The 25,009-nt window shown below is 40.1% G+C and overlaps 1 protein-coding gene across 1 annotated transcript in view; it reads right to left on the bottom strand.

The window, feature by feature from the left end:
* rnd2 (Rho family GTPase 2) overlaps positions 1-25,009 on the bottom strand; it is a 32,954-nt gene that overhangs the window by 6,993 nt on the left and 952 nt on the right. The window contains exon 2 of the mRNA XM_085155586.1: positions 24,448-24,535. Coding sequence (XP_085011712.1) covers positions 24,448-24,535 — 88 coding nt within the window. The remainder of the gene's footprint in view (positions 1-24,447; positions 24,536-25,009) is intronic.

Genomic DNA, 25,009 nt, shown 5'->3' with positions numbered 1-25,009 from the left:
TGTGGCTGCGGCCACGGGCACCCTCCCTCCTACCGTCAGAAGCTGCTGTAGACCTTATGTTCTGCATAAATTTCAAGCCTCCATAACTCAAAAGTTTGTCACATTGTGCATCAAATCTACCAAAATTAGCAAATCACATTACACCGTAAATAAATATTGAACGCTTTGGAAGATTAAACAGATTTAGGTTCATACAAGCTGATGATTTTTAATATTTATACAAAACCAAAGTTTATGTTTGTTTGGTGTGTCTGTGCTTCATACCAAACCTGACCTGCCACACAATAAACAGACTGTTAGAGCTGCGTGCTTTAGTCTGGTGTTCTGCACAAAAGCACTACACCCCGCATCACTATGTTCTCTTTGTTAATAATGGAATGAGTATGTGACAATAGCTGCACGCGGCCCGCAACCCCATCATTCAGCTTGCTGTCCTGTAGTGACCTGCTCATTGCTCTTTGAGAACAATGCAACAGGCTGCCTGTCACATCTTCACAAGCTGGAATGGTTTTGTTTACATTTGTTTGTCACTAAAAATCCATATTAACATCAAATGCTTAAAAATATTACCTGAAGTATCAATTAAATCAGAGAAAAAACAAGTATGCTTTGTTTACAGTGGCTTCAAATTTCTCTCAGTTTAACACTACTGACTTTGATATCATTGTTTATACAAATTACTACCCCCTGCAGCTGGCAATAATACATATTACCACATCCTCACAGTGTGGTGACTAGATAGTGCGTTTCAAATTAGCATTCAATTAATTTTTATAAAATCTTGCTCACCACATGCACACAACCATTTATCTGCTGGCTGACTCTTTAACACACTGACTCTTTTGCTTGTCAAAAGAAGATTATTGTTTCCACTTACAGCAATTTGTAGTTCTTATATGGCCCCGTTTAGGACCTCCCTGCCCTTCTGAATGGTTGGAGGTGGGAGGAGGAACAGTAGGAACCCAGCACAGACAAATAGAGGTGGATTGCAAGTGAGCTTTCAAGTGGATTGTAACCACAAGTAGACTACAGCAGCTTAAAAAAACCAGTAATACATGTGTTTTGTTTTGTTTTTTAAATTTGATGCATAGCAACCAAGTTTAGCTGCAGCACTGCACTTCTGAGCTAATGGCATGTTTGATCAGCTTTGCACATCCTCATGCACCTGGACATAGAACAGAAGACACAAATAATACATTAAATCTAAATTAGAAATGCTCTCAAGCAGCAACACCAGAACAATTGAACTCTGCAAAATCCTTAAGGATGCTGGGCAAAATACATTTAACATTCCTTTGCTTACTTTAAAATATTTATGTTGTAATTTCAGTGCAATACACAGGAAAGAAAAAGTAATTTTAGCCTACACCTTGCGGGGCATTATCAGGAATTCATAGTCTCCTCTTCATCTTATTAACACAATATTACTACAGTTCTGTATTGCTGAGAGAGCAGGACTAACACAAGCACACACAACCACATCCCCAGAAAAGGATGCCAAGTCCGACACTCAGCAAAGCTCACTTTGTAAGACAGCAAGCTGTGATGGGTAGCGGTCACACATGAGGTGCTGTAGCTGCTGAAGTCGGTCTTTAGTATGTATCGCAGTGCAGCAGACCTGTACTAAGGTTAGAGATGAAGAAGAAATGAGACACCCCTGTGGGGGTGGAGTAGGGACAAAAAAGATTTAATGAGTTTGATGCCGGAGCTAGGGCGTGTAGCGTTTTTTTGCAACAGAGAGAGAGAGCAGCAACCAGGGGATTAAAGCAAAATCAAGATGAAGAGAAAAAGACGTCAGATGAAGCAAAGTTGAGACAACAGTACTAGCTTGACTCAACATGTAATTAGAAGCTGAAATGTGGCCATTGGGATCAATTTGTCAGTCCCAAAGATCAAAATGATTGACAGGTCATGGTCACGGCAGGGCTTGTCACAGCACAGCAATTCAGAGCTCCTCTGCCCTGAACGACAGGAAAGCTACCTCAGCACTTTTGCAAAGTCGGGGAAAAAAGTCCTCTGAGGGAGCGGAGAAAAGTGCTGTGTTTAAAAGAAGCCGAGCAGGCACAAATAAAAACCAATCAACATAACAATCAAGAGCACGAGGGGAAAAAAGGGGAGAAAGCATTTTCTCCTGCCATTTCTCCAACAAAAAAACATGACCAGAGATAAAAGAGGATGTCACTGAGGGTAGGGTTGGAGTGGGTGTTTGGGTAGGTAATGAAAGCACTGGACTCGGCAGGACAGATCAAATAAAGAGGTATGAGAGCTCTGGCTGGGTTGGCTATTGGTGAAGTTGGCCTGTGCCCATTCACTGTGAGGTGGAACAAAAGGTCAATTGAATTTCAGACATAGGCAGCATGAGATGGATGGGCCAGAAGAGTGTGGGAGGGGAGCGTAGCCTGGCAGGAACCACTAAAAATCATCACGCCTGGCAAGGAGCGGGGCCCTGCCACGCCGTGCCAAGGACGGGCATAAAACACCCCTCACAAAACCTCCTTAAACATTAGCATTAGCCTAGCATTAGCCTAATTTAGTACAGGAGATCTCTCACAGTGGAAAGTGGATTTCTGCATTTATTATCCACAGGACTAATTAGTGCAAAGCCACACTGCAGAACCACACAAGAGGTTGCACCTAAACATAATGACAGAGTTAGGAGGAAAGCAGTCCTTGTCTGCCGTCACTTGAGCTTCATCAAAGGCCAGAAACGTCCCAGAGGATGCTGAGGCGGACAGGAACTTAGTGGAGCGCTAATGTACAGTAATAAGACTTGAGGGTTTGCGGTATGACTTCATTTATGCCTCCTGTCCCTTGACACATCGACTCTCCTGTAGGGACAATCTATCTGAGACATGACAGCTCTCTATCTGCTCATTCAAAAGCTCTTCTGTGAAAAACTCATTTTCTGATAGAGCTGAGAAGAAAAAAAAATCACAATAACACACAAACATGTAACAGGGCAGATTCTTTGGGAATCCAACACTTCAAAAAACCTTGTATTTTTCAATACATTAATCTGTAATATCACAGCAGGAATGATCTCCTTCTCTCTGTTTTTGTTGCATGCTTATTTCAGGCGCAGCTAAAAAGCCAACCATTATGAGTGTGTGTGTGTGTGGGGGGGGGGGTGGGGGGGGGGGGTAGTCTTTGCCTCTAAGCTCTCTGATGTGTTCATGCACATATGGCAGGGAGTCAACAGCAACTAAGAGCCTCATTAGGCCATATAGAAATCCTGAAAAACACCCATGCAGACAAAGGAAGGGTAACGAACACCCTTCCAAATGTCACCAAATCACCAAATTAGCGAAAACGGGATCTTTTTTCTTCTCCTTCAGCTGTTTTCCTCTTGAAATCCACCTTCAGTGTGAAGGGAAAACATTTTAAGTCGCGGTGGCAGAGTATCTTAGCAACCTGGGGGATGCAAATGGCTTCATTGCGAGGCCTTAGAAAGGAAAAAAGAAAGAAGAGAGCAGGAGACTGAAAGCACTTCAGTGCATCGCTGATTAGAGGTGACTAAAAGGAGAGTTGGTGCTCCAACCTTTAGGAGGTTGAGAAGACTTTCAAACACTGAAGCTCCGAGCTGTGTTGTGACTTCTTCTCAATTAAGGCTCAGCTCAAACAGAAATAAACAGACTGCTGCCAAGACACCCTTTGAGAGGAAGTAGTTACTCTGACCTAATGTAGCCTACAAGACAGTGTATGTTTTATGTGAATGTAAGCCTGCGTTCTTTTTGACGTCCACATCTTGAAGGTGCACATCGAGCCACTGACCTTATCTAAACTGTCATGCAAAAAAATCTAACCAGTAGATAAAAGTACGACATATATTGCAAATTCGAGATTTTTTTTCACTTTTAATATCATCTGGTTTTTCATAAATACATATTCAGAAGTACTGTCCAGCAAGTTTGGATAATTTATGTTACATTTTTGATAGAGCCCGACCAGTATAGGATTTTTAGACCAATATCAATGCCAATATTTGGTGATACAAAAATCCAAAATTCTGATATATCAGCCAGTATTTTTATTCCCTATTATTCAGATACACAAAGCAAACTGGTTCCTGAACAATTTTTATGTGTATTTATTTAGTCTTTTTTTTTCCCAGGTGGATATTGTGTTTGTAGCATTCCAAACACATCACCAAAGAGGGAAGCTGCAGAGTGTCCTCTTGTGAATAAACTATGCAATATCAACACTCCTAACACGATTGGCTGTTTCTCTGGTCTTTAATTTTCTGCAATCATCAGCAATTATAAAGGATACTACTAATTTATCAGTAAATAACTGATATTGGCCAATAATATCAACCTGCCAATAAATACTTCTAATTTTTACTCCTACATGATATGTTTCCCATGTCATACTGGGGAAAGCTAACATGTCCCTGCTTCAGCTATTTAATTCATCACTGACAAGGTTACGCTGATTTGTGCAGTGCTAAATTGTCATTTTATAATAATGCTGTTTAAAGAGAAAGCTAACATTTTGGGGGACAAAGCAAAGAGATTATATTTGCAATCTTATCCGTCCATCAAAGAGGCATCAGATTATTACCAATCTAAATCTGCAACAACACACAGCACATTACAGCCAAAGCAATCAAGACCCATCTTTGAGTGATAAGAACAGAAACTGCTGCAACAAGAGTGCTGCAGCTGTAACGGGCAGAATTTGCTAAGGAAACATGTGATCGCACCAATTATCGGCTTGATTTTGCATTTATCTGTTTACTTTCTTAGTTTTAATTACAAGTTTAACACACATTTATTACATTATTTTTAAAAACTTCGCATCTCACTGTTCTTGCTTAAAAATCTTTGTAATTTTACTTTGATGAATCCATGCAAAAATGTGTAAAAATATCACATTGTGATTTAACACAGTGTTACTGTGCCAGCCTCTTTCTTCACCAAGTAAAATAACTTTTACTTCTTTGCCTCCAATTTCAAAAACAGACTACCTCGTGTGAAACTTATTAAGCGTTCATCTGCATGTTCAGAGTTTCATGCCATGATTTCATACTCATTCATACATGAAAAATTATTCATTTCTAATCACCTGCAACTAATTCATAAGTACATATATGTAATTCATTAATAGTCAAAGAGAAATTAGCTATGTTTAATTTTAGCTTTTAAAAAAAGTTATATATTGTAGAGACTTGACCTTGTGCATATCCCATCAAAATGTTGAAAGTGTCTAAAAAATATTGGACCTGAAAGCTAATACTGCAATTGCAACATTCATATTACGCCACGACATGAAATCTTTGCCAGATTTTGTGCAATATCTTAATTCGACTATTTACAGCTCAGACATACTTGACATACACTTTATATGAGAAGCTTGAGGCAATGAATTCCTAAATGAAAACGAAATGTAACGAAGTGAAAAAGATGGAACACATGTAAGCCAATGAACTGGAGCTATTCTTACATAAATTTTAACACTTTTCTGGTCTTACTGACCACTCTCCACCACATTCACGTTTTTTTATTCGTTGCATACACCTCTTTCTTATCACACACGCACACACATCCTAGGGAGTTTTGGCATTCAGTATATTGACAGTTTGTCGTGCAAGCCGGAAAAGCTAAGGATCGAATCACTGACCTCCTGCTCGGCTGATGACCTGCTCCATCTTTGGAGCCGCCACCAAAAACAAGAAAAATAATAATCCTGTAATTACCAAACCCCGGCTAACCTGAACTCTGATCTATGCTTACATCTTTTGCTACTCTTTCAGGTTGACATATATTACATACACACACACTTCTCATACACAGCTAAAGCTACCGATTTGTAATAGAGATGGCTGTGTCAAGTTTTCAAAAGCATTAGTGCACAGCCAGGACAGTGGAGGTGACACTGGGTTAAATGGCCATTAACCTTGCGTGTCTGCAGCCTATACGCAGAAGATATTGATCAAAGCCCCCACACTTTCCCTGTGGAGGAAGTGCAGCCTTTGAAGAGCATAAAGCACCTTCCACAGATCTGCTCTGAGCTCTGCTGCCAAGGAGTTAATACCTGTGTCTGTCATCCAATCGAAGGTTAAAAAGAAGGGCCAGCCAAAGTACTGACAGCGCAGGCTGGAGACAGAGCAGCATTACTGTCTGTCTCCTGGTTGCCCCAGGGGTATAGAGATGGAATACTGTGTCCCCTTTCAGCTTCTCCTCACCCCTACTCCTTGCTTCACACACAGACGCACTTTCATTCCATCACAGTAACAGCTATGCATTTCATCTCCTGTGTCTGTGGTTCAACTTGTGTTTTTCTTTTAAAGATCACTATGCTTCTTTGTCTCTCACTTCATCTTTTGATATATTCCCTGTCTAGCTTTAAAAAAAAAATAAAACAACACACCAGATGTGTCAGTACTTTGGTTTTCCCCTGCAAACTGTTTGAGAAATAGGTGACTGGTGTGGGAGTCTACATTGGGCTACTCTTAAACATTTGGGGATCTTTGTGTGTTTAGATGTTATAATATAAAAACTCCCAAGCGTTTGTTTGTGTGAGGAACTCAAGTAGTTGTGAATGACTTCTGGTTGTGTACAGGAGGCACGCACACACCCAGCTTTCATCTTTTTTATAGTCTCCAGGCTTACCCCAATCATCATCTGCTTCAATAGAAGCTTTTTTTTTCATGCACAGTCATTTTGCAGCTCAAACAAAAAGCTGGTTTTAATATCTCCAACATAGATCCATCTTTTTGTTTTGCTTTTGTAGGCTCAACTTCAGATAGAGAAGAATCTTAGAGGAGGAGTAATTTTTCACAAGGATCATTAGTTTGTAGGATTGCAATTTTAAACCCTGATTTTTAAAAACGGACTTAAAAATGAGATAAAACAAAATAAAACATTAGTTATAAAAGTAAATCAGTGATTTTCTGACCAAAATATAGAAAAATATTTGAGAAGAAGAAAAGAAAAATGATGTAATGTTACCATACTGTGTACATTTTAACTACATGGTTAAAAATCTTCTGCAAATTTGGGAATTTAAAAGATAATTTCACAGTCACTCAGCACGATACTTTTTTTTGTCCCATTTGGTTCTTTAGCCGTCAGAATTGTTGTCTGAAGGCCAACAAAGATACCCAATGGATTTACTTTATCAAGTGGATCATCACGGCCTTGCCGTATTGGTCCATTTGTTCGACCTTTGTTGTTATTATTTATTTTATTTTCAGTTGTTACAGATGGGACAGACATGACTAGGGGATAGGAAAGGGAGAAAGAAAGATGAAGGAAAAGAAAAACAAAGGGAAAGAGGGACAGTGAGAAAGGGCGCTTAAAAAGAGAAAGAGAGAGAAAAAAAACTCCTGGATCAGCTGTTGAGAGAAAAAAAAGAGAAAACAAGCAAAAAAAAAAAAACAGAGCAACATAATAAACACAACACCATCACATTGATCTAGCTAAGTGTAAACAGCAGTAAATACTAAATATTGAATGTTGTGGAGCAGCACGCAGGACCGACAGCGCACAATGTGCTTTGAGGTAGCAGCCAAGAAAGGTGTAGTTTATGTCTATGGACGGTGAACACCCGTGTGCACATCTGTGTGGATCAGCGCACTTGTATTCAAAAGGTTTCACCATGTAACGGTCTTCTAGAAGGTGTAGGGAGCCATAGCCCCGTCCAACCAGGGCATGAAGCAGGCATGGAGGAGATCCAGGCCCCAGACATCCAGAGGCCCCAGAGTGCTTGGGCTCTCGCACTCTGGGGCTCAGCACAATACTTAATAGATAACCTGCTTATTTAATCAAGTTTGTCAACACACACAGCTCGACCACAAATCCACCCATTCATCCAGGAAATGAAACTCAACACCAAGCCCTATGCTGCACATAAATAAAAGAGGCATTTATCCTTGCAGATTATACACACTAGTTTAAACTTAGTGGCAAACACCAGAGCTGATCTACCCAGCAGGTGGATTCTGACATGGGCTGTTGGGGCAGCAGCTGTCTACCAGGCTTCACCTCTCCTTAATTCCAGTCACAGAACTCAACCCGCCTACTGGGACTGTGGTGTTAAAGCCTTTTGGAGCATATTTAATGCATTTTTTATGGCTTGCTGTGTGGAGGATTGAGTTCCCAGTACAGTTGTAGTGAGTGATTGTAAATTACTGAGCACAAGTCTACCCTATCATCCACACACGTTCACTTCTGACCATGCAAACATGATGGAGCCAAAATGCTAATGCTGACGCTTCTAAAACCATTGTGTGACATTATGGTGGGTATGTCCATCTTTGTTTTTTTGCACAGTCATCACTTGACTCAAGGATAAAAATGGTTTGAAAAAGGTTGGCTTAAACCCCAGTGGCTGCAGTTTTCCGAGTCTGTACCACCTTAACACCACCTCCATCTGCTTTGTTTTGTTTTAAAGCGCCAATTCTGACAGTCTGTGAAAACTCTCCAAGTCGTTTCAAGTTATCTGCCAACGCTGCCAGCATCACCCACTGACACCCAATTCTTTGAGCACTGGGGACTGCCATGCCACAATGAAATCTGCTTTGAAAAGCTTTCAGCCCTGCTCAAATATCACTATCTCTCTCTTACACATACACACATACACAGTATTCAAATTCATGTCTTTATATTCCTTTTCACCTGTAAAAAAGGAGTGATCACATCCTTTATTCCCACTCCCCTACACCTTTGAGTTTCATACTCTCCTTTCGGAATTTGTACCCAGTCTGGAAGCTTTTCATTAAAACTTGTAATAACACTGACTGCGGCTTCTCTGTCCACAGCTGTCAGTCTGATAAGAAAGCAGAGGTGAGAATATTCAGTCAGCAGCTACAACCACATATATATGAAAAGAAAATTTGAGTGAAAAAGGGGGATCCTCTGCTCCACTTCCTCTGCTGCACAGCCATGCAAGCGCATCTCTATCATTCAGCTATCTATGCACCCCCACCACCCCAGCTCCCCGCTCTGCAACCCCCACGGGACGCCAACAGATAGACAAGACGCTACTTCAAGTGCAATTTCACATCCACAAAAGTTGCGGCAGCGAGAAAACGAGCGGGCTGGATCTTGTTTATAAATAAAGTCATTCATAAATGATGGCATCTGTCGAGTGTGCGTGAGTGAGGTGCAGGTGGGAGGTGAAGGATGGAGGTGAAATATGGCCTCTCTGTGTGTGTATCCCCTTACACTCGGATGGGTTCCAGACGGATGCTGAGAGGGTTTTGCTCCTCTGGAGGTGGAGGGCCATCGGGACTGAGAGTTAGCCTTATGAGAAGCAGAACGAGTCAGTGTGGCTGTTTGAAGTGAATTGATCAAAGCTGGGGCGGAATCGGGTACAGTTGCAGTCAGCAGAGGGGAGTGGACTGGGTGAAAACACACAGAGCCATGGTTCTCTGGGTGGATTTCCCATCTGACTGAATGACAGAGGCATTCACTGCTGCTCCTGCCACTGCTGCAGCTTGAATAGGAGCAAGCGTCTGGTTCAGTGTCAGGGTGGATTAGTTTGTGTCCCACATGAACAGTGCTGGAGGGGTATTAGATATTACTGTAATGCTATTACTTCTCCAGGTTACACAGTGATTTTTTTTTTTTAGTCATTACATTTTTTAAATAAAACATGCACTCCTACTTTGTTTTATATTACATTCTTGTGAGACATTTAATTAAAAACTGCATAAATATGTATTAAGCATAATTAATTTTTACTGTTACCGGGGAAGATTAAACAAGCAAAATTAGCAGCCCAAAAAAGTTTTAATAGAATTATCATCTGTTGTGTATTTGTTAAATGAATGATTAAGAAGAACATAATTTCCTCTATGAGAATATATAATGGGCAAAATGATGCTTTTAACCAAGCTTAATGGCCAAAGCATATTTGGGCATCAATAATAATGTAGCTACAATATATAAGCTTTCATTTTAAACTAAGAAAGCTGCAGCTCACGTGGTCATCTTAATATGCCCTTCAAGTAACTTATACTATGATCAATAATTTCTTGGTGCGTCACTGGATTCTTTTGTGTGTGCAGACACTTAGAACGAGTGATGGAGGACATTAAAAAGACATTTTTACTTCCCTTTTTGTAGTCACTCACCATCTCTTTAAGGATAATGCCGACACAGCCAATCACCCTCTGGAAAAGACTGAGGTGCAAAGACTGAGGGGGTGCAGCGAAGTATAAGACAAGACATCAATGTGTATGTGCTGCTGATGAGGGGAGTAGGTAGAGTGCATTATGATGACATAAAGGTGTTTTATGATTGTATAAATATTTAAGCACCAACCTCTAGTACTGAATCTACTTTACTAAGTGGATTGGGTAATATTATTGGGTAATACTAGTAATATTTGTATTATTGGTGCTGTTTTTTACGCTGACTGGCCACTTATACATGACTTATAACACAGCAGTTAGTTCTGTCATGTATAAGAAACCAGTTTGAGATCATTTGTGCCATGGCATGTTATCCTGCTGGAAGCATACATGAGAACATGGGTACACTGTGTCATAAAAGGTAGAGATGGTCAGCAACAACAAAGACAATGTTTTTCCAGTCTTCTCTTGTCCAATTTTGCTGACCCTGTGTAACTCGCACCTTCAGTTTCCTGTTCTTAGGTGACAGAAATGACATCAAGTGCCATCTTCTGCTGTTGTAGCCCATCTGGTTCAAGGTTTGATGTGTTGTGTGTTCAAAGATCCTCTTTTGCATACTTTGGTTATAATGAGTGTTTATTTGAGTTATTGTTGATTTCCTGTTATCTGGAAGTATTCTGGCCATTCTCCTCTGACCTCTGGCATAAACAGGACATTCTCACTCAGAACACTCACCGGACATTTTCTCTTTTTCAAACAGTTCTCTGTAAATCCACAAGACTGTGTTAGAAAATCCCAGTAGATTTCAGAAATCCTTAGACCAGCCTGTCAACCATGCCGCAATCAAAGTCACTTAAACCACCTTTCTTCCTCATTCTGATGTTCAGTTTGAACTTCAATAGGTCATTGGGAAATTGTCTACATACCCAGAACCATTGGTTGTTGGGGTGTCATTGGCTGATTAGATGTTTGTGTTAAGAAGCAGTTGAACAGGTACACCTAATAATGTGAGTGTAATTTTACCTTGTTTAAGTAATACAATAAAGCCTTTATAGGCATCATTATGAAAGTGTGTTTGGAGAGTTGATTTTTAGAGATACAATTGTTGGAATGGGGTTAAAGGAAGAGGTACAGTATATCTGTATCATTTACATCCTTTTAATTCAGGTCAGTGAAGGTTACAGAATTGAGAGAATTGCAGAGTTAACAGAATGAACTGATACAAGCACTGAAATAAATTCATAATGACTCTTTCATATTGTCATATGTATGTATAGACAACTGTTTGGAGAGGTTACAGCAGTTTGAAAATAGGTGGCATTTGTGTGTCAAGGACCAAGGAATGGGACAGATCCCCAAAGACAAGCCTTAAAACACAAAGCTCTGGTGACTGGCTTGATGGTTGAATGTGGGAAAAGCACAGATGTATACTCCTTTTTTTGCTCCTTCTGTTTCCTTTCTCTAGATGTCAATCTAGTGAACACTTCCTGCTCTCACAACCTGCTCTCATGGTAAACACACCCACTATTCTTTCTAGTCACTTCAAGCCCTCATTCCCCCAACCTCTTTGACTACTGATTGAGGCAGCAGATGCACTTTTCAGCCTCATTGTGCCCCAGCTGCTGCCTGTGCGTCCTTCGACAGCACCCATTATGTCTCTGGTCAGCTGAGAAACATTAAGATTAGAGTGTCAACGTTGTGGCTATTCCCATCGTCACTCGATCACACGATATCCATGACTCGTTTCTTTTTTTTCTATGTATTGTGTGCTTTCTTTTTAAAAACACAAATATCAGGAAGAGTATCAGAAAACTAATCTTAATTTAGTTAAATCTGCTATTGCTGCAATCAAATTACAGTATAAAAATAATGGAACAATATAATAGGCACCACACACAGCAATGAACTTTATGAGAGTTTCAGTCTGTCTGCAAAGCTCCAGACACAGTCACATAACAGACATTTCCCTTAGAAGCTGGTACAGATCAAAAATAGAGACAGAAACAGTGCGCCTTAAAGCAGATAACTCATAAATTGCAAGGGAAATGGCATCTTACTAATTAAGAAAATTTTCATTTAGCCTGGAAAAAGAATTTGTTGCTCTATATAAAAAAAGCCTTCCATAAAGCTAGGACATCTTACTATTCATCACTGATTGAAAACAACAACAACCCTAGGTTTCTTTAAGCACTGTAGCCAGGCTGACAAAAAGTCTGAGTTCAGTTTAGCCAAGCATTCCTTTAACTTTAACTAGTAATGACTTAAGGAATTTCTTCACAAATAAAACTTTAACCATTAGAGAAAGAATGCTCATAACCATCCCAGACATATCATTATGTACAGGTATTTTCAATACAACTGATATATTTTTAGAATCTCTCTCCAATTCATTTTTTTGAGTTAAGGTTGGCAATTACTTCCTCCAAACCATCAACATATCAATCAGATTCCATTCCTGCAAGACGGCTCAAAGAAGTCCTACCATTAATTAATGCTTCAATCTTAAATATGATCAATCTATCTCTACAACTGGGCTACGTACCACAGGCCTTTAAGGTGGCAGTGATTAAACCATTACTTAAAGAGCCATCACTTGACCCAGCTGTCTCAGCTAATTATAGGTCAATCTCCAACCTTCCTTCCAATCTCACAAATTCTTGAAAGAGTAGTTATAAAACAGTCAACTGATCCTTTGCAAAGGAATGGCATATTTGAAGAATTTCCATCAGATTTCAGAGCTCATCACAGCACAGAAACAGCTTTAGTGACAGTTGGCTCATCTCTGTGCAGGATTCAGTACCATTCACCATAATATTTTTACAGAGTTTTGAGCATGCAATGTTAAGTACTGTCATGGTCCCTGTGCCCCGCTGGTCAACCCTCTATTAGGCGATATGTTTGTGGTTTGTCTGCTCTCTCTCGCTCTCTCTCTCACCGCGGCAACGCTCATTGCGGGCTCCCGCTGCTGGCCCACACACCTGCTCTCATCACCGCACCGGTCGCTGATCCCAGCTGATTACTGCACTACTTAAGATGGCGAGTCTGCACTAGTCTTCGCTGGATCGTTGAGCTATCAGCGTCAGTCAAACTTGTGTATCTGCCAACCTGTATCTTGAAAGCCCTTTGTTATTATCCCGCTAACCCGACCTTTTGTGTTTAGATCATTTTTGGAACCAGATTCTGAGAGGAGTGACTGAGGAGGAGCTTTTGTACAGAAAGTGTGGAGCACCTTTTCCCCTAACCCTGTTTCCCACGGACCCTGGCAACCCGGACCCGTTTCCCCTGCACGTTGTATATAGCCACTTGGTGATTGTGTTCACTGTGAATAAACGCACTGTTCTTTGCTTAAAGGAATACCCTGGCCTGTGCCTGAGTCTCTTTCGGAAACCATATCAAGTAGTGTTTAAGTTACTTCGCTGCAGTGGTTTCTATTATATCTATTTTAGAGACTCCAGTTCGTTCTTGTAAGTGGAGAGGCAATAGTCTCACACACTAAGGTTAACTGTGGATTTCCATGGTTCTGTGCTAAGACCAATTCTGTTTACATTATACATGTTTCCCCTAGGCAGTATCATTATAAGGCATAGCCTTTTCATTGCTATGCAGATGATACCCAGCTTTATCTATCCATGAAGCCAGAAGTTAACACACCAATTAGTTAAACTGCAGAAATGTCTTAAAGGCATAAAGTCCTGGATGGCCTCTAATTTCCTAAATTCAGATAAAACAGAGGTTACTGTATCTTTTTACTGTGTTTAACCAGATGCTTACTTCTGCAAGGCATTACCTTGGCCTCCAGTAACACTGTGAGGAATCTTGGAGTCATTTCTAACCAGGATATTTCCTCCAGTGTGTATATTAAACAATTATGTGGGACTGTTTTCTCTGCACGCTGCAGCAAGAGTATTGACAGGGAGTAGAAAGAGAGAGTATATTTCTCCTATATTGGTTTTCTTAATTGGCTCTCTGTTAACCCCAGAATTGAATTTAAAATCCTTCTCCTAACACACAAAGCCTTGAATAATCAGGCCCCATCGTATCTTAAAGACTTCGTATTACCATATCTTCCCATTAAAGGACTTTGCTCTCAGACTGCAGGCCTATAATATTTAAAAGTAGAATGGAAAGAAGAGCATACCTCTCTTTTTGAATGAGTTTACCGTTAAGGCTGGGCCAGGTGACCCTGAACCCTCCCACACTATATTACAACAGGCTTGGGGCTAGGCAGGGGGCTTCACATAATGGACCATGTTTCACCTCTTTTCACTCACCATGTGTTTATACAGCACTCTGCATTTAATCATGAGTTATTGTTAATCTCTGACTCTCTTCCTCAGTCTGTGTTTTGTCCTGTCTTCCACCCCTCATCCCCAACCAGGCATGGTCTCTCCCTCAGCCTGGTTCTCCCAGAGGTTTCTTCCTGTTAAAAGGGAGTTTTTCCTTCCCACTGTTGCCAAGTGCTTCCTCATACGGGGTCGTCTGATTGATGTGGATTTCCCTTTGTCTTTGCTCGGTCTTTACCACTGAATTGTATTTCATTGAGAGCTAATGGATAACTCTGAACAAAGACTACTGCTGTTGCAGTTTGCAATCATGATGCATTAGGCGGCCCGATTTGTTTGTGCTGCCCAAGTGTGGTTCAGTTAATCGGATATTGAGGTTTCAAGTTAAATAAAGTCACAGGATGCACATCTAGGCTGACCTGGGAAACAAATTTAAATTGTTTCTTACAAAAACATTTTATTTGCCGCATCTAACAAAGGTGTCAAATGCATTTTCTTTTCAAATAAAATAGCTGTACCTGCTCATTGTCTTCTTTACTGCCCTCACTGCCTTCGACTTTCAATCGACAGAATAGCAATAACCGGTAATAGGAAATGTGTTTTGCCTGTGTCCTCTTATGCATACACAAGTAATAGGAAAGAAGGACAACTAACACATTTAAGCATTTCTTCATGTTATCAATCACCTGTTTGTATATTACCTTTTATCCAGGTTATTACAGTTTAAAGTGCTTCACAGAAGACTGCTAAGACAATAATTAGACATAAGAAATAAAACATCTTACCACTACTTGTGAAAAACTACAAAGAACAGGCCTATTTATAAGTCGTGTTTATGTGGACTACCTGTACATATGCATTTTAAATAACCACCTGTAATATTAATTTTACCTGTAATATTTGTTATGTGCCTTGTCATATGGTTTAGGCAATATTGTTTACTATAAATATGCTATGTGATATTTTTTGTACTCGATATAATCTTTTTTAAAAATGCTTATTTATAGGTCTTATCACTTATAAGTATTGTCTAACATTACCAGTTCTATCAACCACTGAAAATAATATGCATCAACACTATTAATATTAATATATTCTCGTGTTGCACTCCTCGTCCCTTTGATTCTGTGTCATTTTTAGTAAAAACAGCTGCAATCAAAATTTGATTACTTTTTGTGCATCTGTCATTATAATAGCTTAAGCCTTTTCTGTCAGTAGCACAGTGTGGCAAGACTTAAGAGTCCGTATGAACTCATCAAAAGCTTTAAGACTCTGAAAGACTTCTTTTAATTCTATCCAGTGAATGTTCAGTGCCTAATAACTTATCACTGTACTTAGTTAATATGTCATTGTAAAAATGTGCTAAGTAAAAGCCATATGCAGCCTATCAGCAGTGTGCAGTACTGTTCAGCAGTGGACATTCTATTTAAGCAGATTATACACTTTTGCCTGGTGCTTCACATTAAGCTGACAGTTCACGGAGGCTGAGATGCGGTGAAGGAACGTGTGCTGATGAGTCTTAGCTTATAGCTGTGTCTATGGGCACATTTACAGGTTCCTCTCACTGAAGAAGGTCATAAGGACTGGGATGCTACATCCTCTGGGACCTGCCAGAAGTGCTGGGCAGATGGGCATTTGGACTACTCGAGGTGTTTTTGTATGCATGTAAAAATGGGTAGGAATATGTAAGCACATGTAGTACAGAACATCAGCCTGCACTCTGTGTGTGTGTTTGTGTATCAAAGTTTCATTGAGAGAGCAGACATTTTGTGTGGTAATTACATCCTGTTTGTTCCATCAGTGTGCCTGGATGCCTTCATGCAGCATTTCTGCACACCTCTTGCTTAACACGTTCCTAACTGCTAGTGACCCCAACGCAGTGATGTCTTGTCTAATGGGCAATCAGAGATGGAGAACATCAACAGCTGAACAGAAAGAGGGGGTATAAACAGATAGCACACAGATAAAGATGCAGGAATTCAACTCTTCACTTGTTCTGTTTTAGCTTCCTTAATCTTCTCCCACACCTCCTTTAATGTAAAGAGAGCCATTGATTATTGATTCCTTGATACAATGTAACTATAATTCACAAAGTACTGCTTGCCTGCTCCAGAATAAAGGCATCCAGCCCAGAAGCCAGGAGTGCCAGCTGTCTTGAAGCGATTGTTTACAAACCCACTCACAAAGTCATGGTGCAATGGAGTGAAGCGCTATGCACAAGGCCATCATTTTTCAAAAAGTTAAGGGGCAGAGTTTGTTCTAAAAGACGAAGAAAAAAAAGGAAGCAAAGATTAGTCTAAATTTCTCTCAGTTATTTACAACATGAGGTAGACCTACCTCTCTATCTCTAAGATATAGTATTATAACTGACAGGGGGTTTTTGTTTGTTTTGCAGGTTTATCTGCTAACTTTATTACCAAAAAGACTGCAGGCTCATCCCCAAATTAAAATCATGTGGTTGACATAAAGGGACCAGAAGATACATTCTGTTATCAAGCTCAGGAAGCCCTAAAGGACTGAGTGATAGACCCTCCTCCAAAAATATCCTCACAGGCATTTCAGTATCTGTGTATGGAGACTGTCAAGGGGCTTTACCTTACACCAGAAAGTGTCTTGAGGCAGTTGTTGTTGTGAAACGGCATTCTATAAATAAAACTCAATTAAATAGAATTGACTTGGAGGTACAAAGACCAAAATCTATTTACAAGCTTTGCAAAATTCCAACAGTCACAAATCTAGTATTTTTCCCCAAACCGTGCCTATCGTGCTTCCATGAAAATAAAAATAGCCAGTAAACTTGAAATGTGGATTCTTTTCTACAAACAAAATATCCAGAGTTACACCTGAGATGGATTGTTGTGCTTTATCTAGAGTCTGCAGCCAACATCATCATCCTGAAAAAACAGAAACATAGACAGATGTTGACATTGTTTATAGACCATTTTAACATACATAAATAATTATAAATAAACCGAATTTAGAACTTAGATGTACTTATGTACATCTAAGTTCTGTCTCATCTGTTACACGGTCGGACTGTTACAACTATTGCCTCTCTGTCCCTGATGTCAGTATGATAAACCCATTGATGCCAGTGCTTCAGTGCGTTCAAGGACTACCTCGAACCGTCATTGAGGTAAGGTGCACAACACCAGTTAAACTTTAATTTTGGATCATTTTAAACATAGAAAATGACAAAAAAAAAAAAAAAAAAACATCAGCAGATGGTTGTTCAGAGTTTAAATGTTTGCCGGGTAGCTCTTTGATGTCATACTTAGGCACTGAGGTGCTCTGCTAAACACTATAATGCTTACAAAGTCAAAATGAATGTCTTTGTAGTAAGCTTAAACACTGTCTATCTAGATCATCCTGCTAACTGAGACAAAAAAGTATTAGTCTTAAACTAATCTCTCTAACTAAGGGCATAAGTTTGAGATATTAAACTAAGTACTTTCATCTGATCCCTCATTTCCCAAGTGTTTAACACAGCACATGGAGCTAATGCAGGACTCAAATTGGATGCCCTTCCTGACACAACCACTTGCTTGCGGGCCTCTGATGCTGGATTTGTGCCTCCTCCTTGTGCCAAAGTGGGGATCTGTTGCATGCAAGTTGATTGTGTTAACCACTACACCCTGCAACCATCAGTTTGAGATATGAAACTGAAAGTCATGTTAACTTCATTCAGTATAAATCGAGGGATCATCAGTGGATCCTAGGGATTCATCCACCAAGGATGGTGCATGCCTTTGTTGAAGTAATCCAAAATTAGTCACCTGGATAAAAGTAGAATACTTACCAAAATGCCAGCTGATGACTTATCACTCCCTAAAAAGTAACAATTTGTTACTTTTCTTGTCTCACATGATAGTAAACTGAATATCTGAGAAAAAGCAAATAGTCTTTTCCGCTAGCCAAGTGGCCAGTGGACAAGCAACAGCTAGTTCTTGGGCTCTTCCGGTGTATCCAGTGAACATCCAGGTTACAGCTTCTTTTTAAATCAGTTTTTCACAAATGCAAATAAATTTAAAACAACTAGCAAAACAGTGAATGGTAGTTTTAAAGCTTGATGGGTCACCAGAACATGGAATAAAGACAGGCTATTAATGGGGGGGGGAAAAAATCTGATCTTTTACTCTAGATTCTACAATATTAAGGAAATATGTGATCATAGGAATTAACTATTTTGTAACCATTTATATAACTTCTTTAAAAATTGAAATAATATAAAATATAATTGTCGCATTGTATGCTGTTTGTGAGCAAAAACTTGCGTGTGAAACCAGACTTTTTAAACTTCTTCAACAATTGTTTAATTAGCGACACAAACGGTTATTTCAGGTTACAGTATTTCACCAGCCTTGCACTTCTTCTGTTTACTCATTACCTGAAACTGTCAAGCTGGAACAGGTTCCCAGTGCAGGTGAGTGCCTTCCAGCTTTCTGTGCATCATCAAAACCTGTTTTCGTTTAGGCAGCTATTGCCCTGGGCTGGTTCAGCAAAGAGTATGAACAACTTGTGAACAGCGTTTGAAATGATGTCGTCATCCTCCCGTCAGGGTGTTGACAAAAATAAACAAAAGGTGCATTTACAGTCTGCAGCTACTTTCCAACAAGTCCAATAACCTATAGAGCAACTAAAATTGGAAATTGTTCAGAGGAAAGTGAAGAAATCTAAGAATTTATGTAGTTAAATATTTAATGTTGAGTCCTGCAGTGGTAATTCAGAGAGGGCGAGCAGAAAGACTATACAAGCCAAGAGCAGACAAAGTTATCTCTAGTGATCAGCATAGTCCCTACTCAGATAATATCAGGTCTGATAGAACATTCTGAGCATCCTCCACCTCCAGTGAGCCGTAGGTTTGGGTGCAGAGGAGACTCCGTTGATTTTATATCTGCTCTGCATTGTGATTGTAGTTCATTCATTGTCCATTAAATATTAATCAAGCGGAAAGTGTTGAGGAATGCAAAACCCACTGAACTCGGAATGTTTTCACAGGCCACTGGATGTCCTACCAGTCCACTGCACTAAGTATGTGGAGTTTAAAGAGCATTAAGACACCAGGAATGTTGGAAAGTTGGTATGAGAGGAGGGAGACAGCCAGACTGTGACTAAGGTAGCGCTGGCACTGGGAGTGGTGTTACACACTTGTTAGTGTCTCTCAAGTCAAAAACAATCACACCTCTGACTGTGAAAACACACGGAAGCTTTTTAATGAGAACGCGCACAACTTCAACTGTGGAATACTCATTAGAGGTTTAATTTAATTTAAGAGTCTGTTATCAGGGTGTAGATTAACAATCTGTGACATTTTCATACAGATAAGTTCCTGCTTCCTGTCTTCTCTGCAGAGCACTGCTTCAAACTGAAACAAGTTCAACAAAGCTTTTATATATTTTGTTGTGAACAGCCAGAGTCAGGCAGGTCTGTTGCAGGGAAAAACATCCTCCACAGCACAGCAAGTGATGTGCTTCAGTGTTCCCAGCAGCAACAGAACTTTGTTGGAAATAAACAGAGAAAGAACAATGTGCTTGGAATCGGAAACTATAGACAACATTGCTGATCCGACACAGAAAAATCAACAGAAGCTCAGAAATTTCTTTTACTGAACTCCTCAGGTTAAAAGTGATGAAGATAGGATCTGAATGACAAGTGAGCTCGAGGAAGTAAGTTGCAAAATAACACCACAGCATGAGCGATTAGTACTAAAGATGTCAGCAAAAGAAGAAAGGAAAACAAGATGCCTGTGGACTGCCACTTAAAAGTGTTGGGCTTCACGTGAGAATCAGGTCAGTACATAATTATAATAAAGGTCAATCAAATGGACCAATATAGCAAGGCCATGATGATCCACTTGGTAAAGTAAATCCACTTGGCATCTTTCTTGGCCTTCAGACAACAAATCTGATGGTTAAAGATCCAAACGGGACAGGCAGGAAAAAAAAAAGAATCAGGTCAGGCATTAGAGAGACAGCTGTGAAGAGAAACACAAACAGACGTGAAGGTACTGCTGTGGGAACTTTGGGAAAACCCGAATTGTCATGAATTGGACTTTTAAGAAACAGCATGCACACCTCTCACTGAAGTATTACTCTCAGGCCAAAGCTACAAGAAATCTTTCTCAGGCACCTTTACCATAATGGGAAGAGAGGATGAGTGCCTCATTGCCTCGGGCTCAGTAAAAGCTCCTGACTCGCTGACTACCAAAGAGGCCCACGAGCATCAACAGTTATCTCTAATGATCTCTGATAGGTTATCACCGACCCACGCTGACATTTTGACCACTTGACGGCTTATGTTGCTTTTAAAGTAAATTAAAAAACAGATACATGCACTGCTGAAACCGACTACACCATCTATCACCATGTCATGTAACATGGACACACATTTATCCAAATATAGTGTGTTTATTTTCTCTTTTTATTTTCTCTTTTGAATTCCATTCAATCACCGTCTAATTGATTTAATTCTCCAGATGGTTTAGAGCCGAATGCAGGGAAGAATACAAAGTACAGCTGAAGGTTGCCCTCTGATTCCCATAAGCTGTCTGACCTCCCTGTTTCTGCTTAATACGTCTTAAAATACCCATATGTTTAGGGAGTTCTATAAAAAATTGCACATGAACAAACGTACAGATTTACATGGCGTGATGACCTCAATTAGATAAACAGCTTACCTTTGTTCTCACCCATCCTGCAAAGATGAGACCTAGTAGAAGAACTGAAATTATGGTGACCAAGTGAATCAGTGGTTGACTTCCATGCAAGAGTGAACGCTGAGAGCATTTCTAAATGGTTATATCCATTTAACCTTACTGGAGAAATGTGAAACAGGCGAGAAGCAAGTTGTTTAAATAGCCTCGCCTCAAAAGGCAATCAATAATGTTTTGTGAACTGAGCCCGGCCACAGCGGGCAGACTACAGCAACAATTAAAGGGGAGACAAAAGTTTATGAGAAGAGGCTGAAGGTGAGACAATAATGCGTGTATAAATGGAGTGAAAAAAATTGGAGAGCAACGCGAAAATTGATTGATGCAAACATTAGGTCAAAATGAAAATGTCCAGTGGATTGTAGTTGCACCTGTACAGATAACAGCATGTGTTTACCAGCTATTGGTCTTTCATTGTCTGTTCCCTTTAAGGTCAGCTTTGTCAAGAACACTTGCAAGAGCCTCACAGAGTAAATTCACAGGTCAAAGTTCACCAAAGATGACTGTACGCCAGGCATGTCAAGACATTTTATAGCACTGATCACTGTGATTTTACTTAAATTAACTGATAAAGTCTGAAATCCTTGATCAATGATAAATGATAAATGACTGTGTGACCCAAGAGAGTCCCAAGAGTCTCTGCACTGAACTGCCGGCGACGGTGCTTATGGTACATGAAAGAAAATTAAAGCAGAGCATGAGAATGGGAGCCGTAGGCGGAGAGAGGGTGAAGCAATAAAATACTCAGACTCAAATAAAGGAACGATGGGAGACATGCTATTCTTTTCAGATGAAAGCCTTTTCCATTTAAGTGTGAGCCAATTATTTTTCTTGTTGAGAGAAAATATGAACATCTGTGTTTGCCGTGAATCAGTGAATAATGGCAGACCACACAAGGACCTCTGAATGCGCACACACACAGAAGCACATAGGCAAACAACCACACATGCACACACACATTTGCCCTGTGGGCTGGGTGACGTCATGTTTGTTGTAGGGTGGGCGGCTCCTGATTGAAGATTAACGTCTAAAACTGCCGAAGGTGCTTTAGGCTTTTAAAGATGGACAGAAGCACAACATTAGAGCCACATTAGACTCTTACAGCTGAGAGATAAGGAACTCTTCTAAGTTGTAGCCCTGGGCCTGAGAGGGCCTGGAACCCCTGACTGACAGGCTGAAGCAGATTTACTCTCTGGGGCTGACATGAGGTTCAAGAAAAAACAACATTCTTTGGCTGACTGGTCTTGTAAGATAAAAATGCTCTCATAGTCTCTCCCAAGACAGTTTTAGGTTTGGGAATGTTTATGGTAACATAAAAGAATTCCCTCTGGAAGGATCCCATACAGACTGCTATAACTACTGAGCCATGTCACCGGTCAGATAACTGGCAGGAGCCTCTGGCATGAGAAGACTGTGACATGCAGCATCTCAGATGCACATAGCTGTAAATCTAACCACACTGACAAGACAGGGATAGATCTTGGCTTCCTATGCAGGAGTCCTACAGCCTGGTCATACACCACTAAAATAAAGATGATTTGTTTTCAGAGAAAGTTCCATTGTGATTCAACAACACTCCCGACATGTGGATTCCTTTCTATGGAACAATAACACTTATACACTGATATCACTGATGCTGTCAAATTAGAAATGTCTAATTTGAACGTGCTATGTTCTGAATAACATATCAGCACGTTCAAATTAGACATTTTTAATGACTGCAAAATTAAAGTTAGAAATAGAGCAGGGTGATATGACCAAAAATAATAATAATACAATATACATTTGAAAATTTGCGATAACGATATAACTGACGATATAATTGACACTAGACAAAATACTTTACAACTCCACAACTTTATTAATGCAAAAAAAAAAACATCAATGTATTTTCACTTAAACAAGCGGCTGTTTTTTGCATTAAAGTTATATAAAAATTTAACAGTGCAAATTCCTTGCTGACAGTTTAACCAAAAGGCATTTCCAGTGGAAATTGGCCGACATATCCTCAGCATAACCATGTATAATATCCAGAAAACTTTAAAAAGAGGATATACACACACAATACGGTAATATTATGTTGAAGCACAGTACGTATCAATCCGCGAGGCTCCTGCCTACTATAGTCGTAATGCTCCGACAATCCATCAAGCAGTGTGGCTTCGTAGCTTAGCAAAGTCATGCTAAAACATTTGACAGATTTTCGAGCGTCGCGTACCACATAAAATCATTTCGAGGTCAGTAAACACAACCAGAATTCATACATAAGGCACAGAGGATTACAAGGGGCACTGTCGATTTTCAGAAAAATCAAAGGATTGATTTTAAGTGTGCCGTATTTTCCAAACAACAGGGTAATAACGATGGCCCGCTAGCATGCTCTACCAAAAATAGTGCTTTGTTGTGTATCTGACGGACAAAAGCTAAACCAGTTCCACATCACTGAAGTTGCAGCATTTTTACAAACCAATTCTGGTTCATCCGTTTCATTCAATGATCCGCTTTCGCCCTTCTCATTCTCTGTCGCCGTGCTTTTCCGCCATGTGCGTATGTAAACAAAGGCACTGCGCATGCGTGTTTTACCCATATTCTATCGCGATATTTCATTTTCTTATCATTGCCCAACATTATACCGATATTACCGTGAACGGTATAATATGGCCCAGCCCTAGTTAGAAAGCCCCTGAAAGTAATGAATGTATATGGAGTTGAAAATAAACGCAATTAATTAATTTCGCACAGGGTTGAGGAATGAAGTCGTTTCTTGAATGATTTGTCAGCAAATTACTTAATAAAATATCCAAAGGAAACAAAACTTTATATAAATCTTGATCGGATGTCGGAAAATGTGTAAAATGGGGAAACTTAATCAAACGAGCAGACAAAGATTAGCCCAGTACTAGCCAGTATCCATCTAAATCTGAGGAAAGCTCTTAAATGGTTATAGCAGTTACTGGTCCCTTCAGGCCCATCCTGTCTGAATTATCCACGCCATAACCCCTTTCTCCTCCCCACAGTTGCCTGACCCTGAGCCAGATCATGAGAAGAGGTAGCCACACACAGTGGACAACTCATGAAAGAATGCACACACAAGACACAGAGAGACATGGCTGGCACCAAAGTTTCCAGCACTAGCAGATGTCCTGAGTTAAAAAGCAAACAAACAAACAAAAAACGACTAAAAACAAAAGACATCTCGAGTTGGCTAGGTCAAAGCAATTTGTCAAAGAGATGACTGCTGAAAAAGTTGGAGAGGGAGTTGGAGGCAGTGCCACCCTGTCACACCCAGGGAGAGACACCACGGCAGGGCTGGGAGACGATTGATTTGATGTCAGCCTCTAAGACACAGCACAGACAGAGACGTGAAATAGTCTTACCTGACGTGTCCCACATATTCAGTTCAATCCGGTGCTTCTCTATTTCAAAACTGGCTGTGTAGTTTTCAAACACTGTGGGCACATAGTTCTGAAAATGAAAGATTTATTTTAGTTAGCCGATGAAAAGGGGCATAATAAGCCTCTGTTTATAGTGACTGTGATTAGACTGCTGAGAGTATGACATTTGAAACGATGCAGCTGACAAATACAATAAAGGCAGACACATTTCACAGCTGGGCTGCCACAAATGCTTTCGGGGATATTATGTTTAGAAACACAGCAAAGACAAAGCCTTAAAGTTTTGTAGTCTGTATCGGAGACACTACAGTTCATTTAGTCATTTTACAGTCCTTTATTTCATGTCTGCTCTAAGGTTCTTTCTCCTTCTCTTCTTTGGGCATTAGTGTGTTTAGACAGGTGGATGTAACCTGCCGGATTAGTGCTGAAACTGAGCTGCCGAGTAGAGCGTTACATTTAAATGACGGTGCTGTAGTTATTCATAAACTCCGCGGTTCCCTCCTCTACAGAAAGACCGAAGTTTGGACTTTTTTTAATAGCTGGA

Source organism: Neolamprologus multifasciatus, chromosome 4, assembly GCF_963576455.1.
Source record: "Neolamprologus multifasciatus chromosome 4, fNeoMul1.2, whole genome shotgun sequence".
NCBI classification, from domain to species: Eukaryota; Metazoa; Chordata; class Actinopteri; order Cichliformes; family Cichlidae; genus Neolamprologus; species Neolamprologus multifasciatus.
This window is presented reverse-complemented; position numbering and strand designations above follow the sequence as displayed.